General features: G+C 56.9%; 1 protein-coding gene across 1 annotated transcript; it reads left to right on the forward strand.

Moving 5' to 3' along the window:
- The first annotated feature begins 597 nt into the window (after nt 1-597).
- GTF2F1 (general transcription factor IIF subunit 1) lies at nt 598-7,246 on the forward strand. Its single transcript, XM_069591359.1, has 12 exons — nt 598-1,509; nt 1,597-1,643; nt 2,125-2,197; nt 3,396-3,589; nt 4,406-4,576; nt 5,056-5,240; nt 5,798-5,951; nt 6,037-6,218; nt 6,314-6,387; nt 6,474-6,612; nt 6,794-6,911; nt 7,007-7,246. Exons 1-12 carry the CDS (start codon nt 1,498-1,500, stop codon nt 7,209-7,211), a joined length of 1,554 nt encoding a protein of 517 aa, XP_069447460.1. The 5' UTR covers nt 598-1,497; the 3' UTR covers nt 7,212-7,246.
- The last annotated feature ends 559 nt before the right edge of the window (nt 7,247-7,805 follow it).

Raw genomic sequence — 7,805 nt, forward strand, 5'->3', positions numbered from 1 at the left:
TCTCTGTCTAAAGAGCCTCCCACCCCATTGTTCCCAGTCTCAAAACCCTAATTCCCCACCACCCCACAAAAAGAATTCCATTTCCTCCAGTAATGGTCACTATCAGTAATGAGTCTGCCCGTTTACTTGTTCTTGTTTGTCTCCCCAGTCAGACTATGTACTACAAGAGCACAGAATCTGTTTGTCTTCCTTGTCCCTGTATTTCTAGTACTTGGCATAGTTTCTGACATAATCGTAGCAAGTGAGGAATAGATAAATGTCCATAACTATCAGAAACATCTATGGAGACCTGTAGTTTATAGTGCTGGCTTCCTACATTCCCCACGGACTTCCCAGAATCCAGCGCAGCAGGTGCTAAAAGTGAAAGTCAGTCAGTCGTGTCCGACTCTTTGTGACCCATGGAATTCTCCAGGCCAGAATACTGGAGTGGGTAGCCTTTCACTTCTCCAGGGGACCTTTCCAACCCAAGGATCAAACCCAGGTCTCCCGCATTGCAGGTGGATTCCTTACCAGCTGAGCCACAAGGGAAGCCCAGCAGGTGCTAACGTGGATCACTGAATACCTGACCCTGAGCATGCGAAGTTGTGTTACAATAAGGTAGGGGGCCGGGAGGAAGGGCGTGTGCACACCTGGACTTGAGGAGGGGTTACCTGCATTCTCCCGCCCTCCATAACCTCCTTCCCTTCTCCCGAGTAAGCCAGCCACCCCCGCGATGTTTCCCTTCTTCTGGGGCCTCAGGGGCCTGCCTATTTGGGGCAGTTTGGACTTGCACAAACCCAACCCGCCTGAGGCCCGTGGGGTGAGCGCACTCCATCCCCTACACAGGCCCTGACCTCTCCTGGTTCGGTTCAACGTCACATGGGCCCCTGGCCCGATTATTTGGCGAGATGATAGGGCTACCCCCGGGGGCTGTGGGGAGAAATGAACCCCAAAGAGGCTCAGGTAGAGCCGCAGCAGTCGGCTGCCAAGGAGGCCTCGGTTGCTGTGGTAACGCGACCTCCCCGGACTCACTTCCGCAGTAAAGTAGCGCATGCGCAAATGGCCCGACAGGCCGCGAGGGTGGCGGGTTTCCTCCCTTCCTTCCCAAGATACCCCGCGGTCCTGAGATGTAATGTCACTGGGGGCGTCTCCACGTCACCTGATTGGGTTATCCGCGTGATGAGGTTATCGGCCTGATGGGATTATCGTGCTATACAAACTGCGGGCCGCCAGAGCGCTAGATACAGAAGGCGCTACCTTCAGTTGGGAGTAGGTTGCTTCCCCTAGGCCTGCGGGAGGATTTCGATTCCGGTTTAGGCGGCTGCGCAGGCGCAGACTTGGCACAGGCGGTCTCAAGCCAATCGCCGACCCAGTGCCGCCTCCGGATAGCTTTCCCCAGGATCGGTTGTATCCCGGGCCGGAGACCGGACACCTCGAGGGCGGCCTCCGAGGGACGCGCACCCGGAGGGAGGCGTAAAGAAAGGTTCTGATCAGACCCGGGTCAATCGCCCATCGCCCATGGCGGCCCTCGTAAGTGTGCGGCCAGGCGGTTCGGCTGCGGTCCCGGAGGTGGCCTCTGTAGCCTCTCACTCACTGTCCTGCTTTCTCTCCCCTCAGGGCCCCAACAGCCAGAATGTCACTGAGTATGTCGTCAGAGTTCCCAAGTAAGTCCCTGACCCTACCAACCCCCTTTCCCTCCAGAAAAGAATTAAAATCTCGAGGCTCCAGGAGTGTCTGATTCTTCCAGGGCTGGGGTTGAGCCGAGGCCTCTGGGGCATCACTGTTTTTTTAATAGAGTGAATGAATAAGTACATTAATATACAGTAACACGCAGCCTGCCTGCCTAGGATTCCCTCAGCCAGGAATGGCAACAGTGACTCTACTGGGTGGATTCTTTTTGATCCTGCGAAATTCCGTTACAGTATTTTCCTCCTTCAGGAGGCAGTCCCTGCCTGTCCACCCCGCTGCCCAGGGCTGAGTTCCCAATTATCCCATCTTGAGTTCCCAGAAATATTTGTCCTTAACTGATCTCTGGGGTTTTTTTCATGGGTCCCCAGCGTTGCCCAGCACAAAGAACTGAGCCTGGGAGGGTTTACTGAATTAATGAATGATTAACTGAGCACTGCCTCTTTTTGCCCATACCAGAAATACCACCAAAAAATACAATATCATGGCTTTCAATGCAGCCGATAAAGTCAACCTCACTACTTGGAATCAGGTAAGTCCGAGTTCTGAGGGTGTGAGAAAACCTGACCCTGGATTTGATGTAATAGTTGCTTGGTTGTGATAGTAACTAAGGCTTAGGATCCTCCCCTCTCCCCACGTGCAGATAAATGATAACTAAGGCCCAGGCTGAGCCTCTGGGCACCCCTGAGGACAAGATATGTGTGGCCTTGCAGGAGGCTTTCTCCTGAAATTTGTGCCCACTGATGGGCATTCTGGGTCGAGATCTATCTGGGCAAGAGAGGAGGGGGCTGCCTCCTAGAGGTGACTCAGAGCCCCTATTGTTGGAGACTCCAGAGCGGTCTTTAGAAACTGTTTTAGTTGCAGGCTGCTCTAGCAGAAGTCCAGAGACTGGGTGGTTTGTAAACAACAGACATTTATTTCCCACAGTTCTGGAGGCTGGAAGTCCAAGATCAGGGCGCCAGCAGATCTGGTGTCCTGGTTCATAGCTGGTGCGTTTGCACTGTACTCTCACCTGGGTACACAGCACTCTGGAATCCTTTGTTAAAGAGGGCACTTATCTCACTCCTAATAGGCTGCAGCCTCACAACCTAATCATCATCTATCAGAGGCCCCGCCCCCAAATACCATCACACCGGAAATTAGGTTATATGCATTTGGGGAGAATTCCCTGTAGATACAGCGGTTAGGACTCCAGCTAGGACTCTAGCCCATTCACTGCTGGGGGCCTAGGTTCCATCCCTGGTGGGGGAACTAAGATTCCAGAAGTCCGAGATCACAGCCAAAAAGAATGCATTTTGGAGGCATGCAAACATTCATCCATAGCAGAGGCTATTAAAGGATTACAAACAGTCTGTAAAGAGATTTGTCCACTGTGGGGTCGAGGGCAAGTGAAGGGAGAACAGGGCGGAGGTGAAGGCTCTGGACCAGGTGAGCCTGTGATGGGGTTTGCAGCAAACAGGTTACGAGAAGTTATTGGACTCTGGGGTGTCTTTTTTTCTTTTCTTTTTTTTTAATTTTTCATTTGGAAATAACTTCAAACTTTCAAAAAGCTGCAAAAACAGACATTGCAGCGGGCTTTAGACAGATCCCTTCACCCACATTCACAGAGCCTCTTTTCGCCAAGCAGGAAGTTGGCTCAGAGGGTCCACCGCTCAGCCTGCGGGGAGGAAGGGGTGTTGTTGGATGGGGAGCAGGCTGCCTGATGAGAAGTCTCGCCTTCCGTCTCCCAGGCCCGGCTGGAACGAGACCTGAGCAACAAGAAGATTTACCAAGAGGAGGAGATGCCGGAGTCGGGCGCCGGCAGCGAGTTCAACCGCAAGCTCCGGGAGGAGGCGCGGAGGAAGAAGTACGGCATTGTCCTCAAGGAGTTCCGGCCGGAGGACCAGCCGTGGCTGCTGCGGGTCAACGGTAAATCAGGCCGAAAGTAAGTGCCCCTTCCCGCCACTCCCCGGTACCCTTGGCCGAACTTCTAGGTCCTGCAGCTGGGGGTGACAGCTCATCCACCCATGAAGGGGTTTTCTTGGGGAAGATGAGCCAAGGGGTTGCTCGAGTGTGTGCTAGGGATGCAGGAATCCCGGCCTGCCGTCCTCCTGCGCCCAGCCAAGGACTGCCCAGAGCTGAGGGTTGAGAACCATGGGGGAGACAGAGATTAAGGGAAATGAAGGGCACTCCGGTTGAACAGCGAGCACGAAGGCGTGAAACATCGAGCCCCAGGGACTGTCACAGCGCACGACTGTGGCAGAGTGGGTGGACTGAGAGGGCTGAGAGTGCCAGGGCACAGCGGGACTGTGGGTAGGCTGGGGCCCAGGGCAGCCTGAAGGCTGTAGGTGGGGAAGGGGCACTCTGTAAGACTGCCTGCACATGGTGGGGCAGAAAAGGGGAAGGATGGAGGCCCGGAGGGAGCTGGGCTGGCAGTGGTTCAAGGAAGATTCCAGAGGGGAATCCAGAGGGGTCTGACACTAGAGCACTGTGCTCTTTACGGCCCATCTAACAGGTCCTTCCAGAAAGGACCATGTCATGTATAGTGCACAGGAGCCCTAAGTCTGCTCTGTGAGGGCAGGAAGCCCACCTTTTCCAGATGTGGGAATCCAGGCTCAGGCAGTCAGTGGGCCAGCCTTCCAGCCTCAGGTTTTGCTGGGAGAACCCAGATGGCCCTGGAGAGAGGGATGCAGGGGGTGTTGTCTGGAGGTGGCACTAGTCCTTCTTCCCCACACAGACTGTGACCTTGAACTCCCTGCAGGTTCAAGGGCATAAAGAAGGGCGGCGTGACAGAAAACACCTCCTACTACATCTTCACCCAGTGCCCTGATGGGGCTTTCGAGGCCTTCCCTGTCCACAACTGGTATAACTTCACGCCGCTGGCCAAGCACCGCACGCTCACGGCCGAGGAGGCTGAGGAGGAGTGGGAGAGGTGAGTGATGGGGCCACGCCTAGAAAAGGGCTGCAACCCCCCGACATTGTGCCTGGCTGGGAGCTGGGGACTCAGCGGTGAGCAAGCCAGATCTCTCCACTGCTCAGGAGCACCCAGTCCAGGGGGCAGATGGACTGGAGACAGCGGGGAGAGGGACTGGAGAAGTGGGGAGTTGGATCCGGTGCTAGGGTGTCAGCATCACACGAGACCTTCTCCTGAGGGACTGTGGGCAGACAGGGAACTAAAGGAGGGCCAGCTCTCCCTGTGTGCTCTCAGGGTCTTTCTGCCACGTGCTTGTGTCCCCACGTGCGGGGGCAGGTCGTCCCTCTCATCACCTAAGTTGTGTCAGTGGCTCTCCCTCGGGGCACACCTGGTGGAAGTGCAGGGAGGCACCAGTGGATGAGGCCCACTCCCAGAGGGGGTCCCCGGAGCCAGGCCCGCTGCCAGCCCCTGCTGTAACACTGCCCCCTGCCCCACAGGAGAAACAAGGTCCTGAACCACTTCAGCATCATGCAGCAGCGGCGGCTGAAAGACCAGGACCAGGACGAGGAGGATGAGGAGAAGGAGAAGCGCAGCCGCAAGAAGGCCAGCGAGCTGCGCATCCACGACCTGGAGGACGACCTGGAGATGTCGTCGGATGACAGCGAGGCCAGCGGCGAGGAGGGTGAGGCAGATGTAGCCAGCCCTGGGCAGCTGGGGCCGCAGTTGTAATTAATTCAGGTCTTGTGTGATGACTCAGAAAAGTGAATGCCCCTGAAAGGATTGCTTGGTTACTTGCAGACCCCTGTTCCCTCAGGAGCTTGGCCGCTGGGGGAAGCACCAGGGTTGGTTAGGAGGCCCCAGGAAGGTCTTTCTCGGCCATGGCCTCACCTGGGATTTCCATGGGAATGGCCTTAAGACTGGCCAGTTTGAGTCGTGCCAGCAGCCTCTGGGCCAAGGGGTGGTCTCTGGTTGCCCGGTGGCTGGCTGGCCCAGGTGATTTAGGGCAGCAATGGCGGCCCTGAGTGTGAGTTAGAGAAAGGGGTTGTCTAGGGGTGTGAAGTTGGGATTGCTTGCTTGGCGGTGGGTGATTGGTACAACCCTGGGCCAGCTCTCTGCCTCCTGGAGGAATTAGGGCCGTTCCTGGCATCACCACAGCCCCTGAGATGTCCAGGCATCATTAGATACACACAACACGATGCATGCCCATCTGAGCCCCTCACCTTGTCTGTCCCTCCCCAGGTGGCAGAGCCCCCAAGACCAAGAAGAAGGCACTGCCCAGCAAGGGGGGCCGGAAGAAGAAGAAGAAGAAGGGCTCAGATGATGAGGCCTTTGAGGACAGTGATGACGGGGACTTCGAGGGCCAGGAGGTGGACTATATGTCCGATGGTTCCAGGTGAGGCAGGCGGGAGGCGGGTGTGAGACCCTGGGCCGGCCTGCAGACGTGCTTACTCACCCTCTGCCCGCTCTCTGTCTTACAGCAGCTCCCAGGATGAGCTGGAAGGCAAGCCCAAGGCCACCCAGCAGGAGGAGGGCCCCAAGGGCGTGGATGAGCAGAGTGAGAGCAGCGAAGAGAGTGAGGAGGAAAAGCCACCTGAGGAGGACAAGGAGGAGGAGGAGGAGAAGAAGGCGCCCACGCCGCAGGAGAAGAAGCGGAGGAAAGGTGGGTTGTTCCCTCTGAGGCCCTGATCTGGGACAGGGCTGAGAGCTGGCTCAGGGGTCTCCGGTCCTGACATCCCCTCCTCTGGCCCCTTGCAGACAGCAGCGAGGAGTCCGACAGCTCGGAGGAGAGTGACATCGACAGTGAAGCCTCCTCGGCACTCTTCATGGCGGTAAGGCCCAGCCGAGGCAGGGCTGGCCAGGGAGGACGGTGGGGGGCCCCTCTCCTGACATGTATGCTCAGTTGCGATCTCCACAGAAAAAGAAGACGCCCCCCAAAAGGGAGCGGAAGCCATCAGGGGGCAGTTCCAGGGGTAACAGCCGGCCAGGCACACCCAGCACTGAGGCAGGCAGTACTTCTTCCACCCTCCGGGCAGCCGCCAGCAAGCTGGAGCAGGGTGAGTAGTACCCCACCATCCCACCCTGCCCGCCCTACCCCGCTGTTGACCCCATCCTGGTCTTCCTGTTCCGCATCCTCTGAGCCCCTTGCACACATGATCCCAGCACTGTCCTCCCACCCCCCTACCCAGTGGTCCAGCCTCCCAGACCTGGTCTCAGTCCCACCGCCACCTCCCACAGGGAAGCGCACCAGCGAAACGCCGGCAGCCAAGCGGCTGCGACTGGACGCTGGGCCCCAGAGCTTGTCCGGAAAATCCACTCCTCAGCCCCAGTCTGGGAAGTCAACCCCCAGCAGTGGGTAAGTGGGCGAGCACAGCAGGGGCCGGTGGGTGGTGGGGGTCAGGGGGCTCAGGGACAGAGGACGCCCGCTGACACCCAGCTCCCCACCTCCAGTGACGTTCAAGTGACTGAAGACGCCGTGCGCCGCTACCTGACACGGAAGCCCATGACCACCAAGGACCTGCTGAAGAAGTTCCAGACCAAGAAGACGGGGCTGAGCAGCGAGCAGACAGTGAATGTGCTGGCTCAGATCCTGAAGCGCCTGAACCCTGAGCGCAAGATGATCAACGACAAGATGCATTTCTCCCTCAAGGAGTGACGCTCCCCCCAATAAACATGGTCTATTTTCCACAATCCTCAGGGTCTTCATACCCACACTCGCTGCCTCTCGTCCCACTGCCTGTAGACACCTCTTAGGACTTAACCCTCTCCTCAGCCCCTCAGCCTCCTCCGTGGAGCTGCTGGCTGATTTCTTTCAGCTCTGTCTTTCACTTGGCTGGTTCTCTCTTCAGCTGTGGCTTATCCACCTGCTGAACCCGTTAAAAGGGCTTCTCAGGTGGCTCAGTGGTGAAGAATCTGCTCTGCCTGTGCAGGGGATGCAGGTTCAATCCCTGGGTCAGGAAGTTTCCCTGGAGGCAGTAGCACCCCACTCCAGTATTCTCGTCTGGGAAATCCCGTGAATAGAGGAGCCTGGTGGGGCTACAGTCCATGGGGTGGCAGAGTCGGACGTGATTGAGCACACATGCACAAACCCATAAGTACTTATGTCGCTATCTTTCAGTTCTGCAAATATGTTTCTCTTTCAGATCAGTAGGTCTATTTTGAGTGTATGGCCCCTTCTGTTTTTGATGCCTTCTTTTCCATTGTTGTAAACATCCTTGTCTTACAGTCTCCATCACACTCACCTAGTACC

Source organism: Ovis canadensis, chromosome 5, assembly GCF_042477335.2.
Source record: "Ovis canadensis isolate MfBH-ARS-UI-01 breed Bighorn chromosome 5, ARS-UI_OviCan_v2, whole genome shotgun sequence".
Lineage (NCBI taxonomy): Eukaryota > Metazoa > Chordata > Mammalia > Artiodactyla > Bovidae > Ovis > Ovis canadensis.

Bases quoted from the DNA above. Each gene is read 5' to 3' on its own strand.
- GTF2F1 (XM_069591359.1), top strand. The intron at 6,219-6,313 runs GTGGGTTGTTCC...GGCCCCTTGCAG, and splicing joins GGAGAAGAAGCGGAGGAAAG to ACAGCAGCGAGGAGTCCGAC. The intron at 6,613-6,793 runs GTGAGTAGTACC...CACCTCCCACAG, and splicing joins CGCCAGCAAGCTGGAGCAGG to GGAAGCGCACCAGCGAAACG.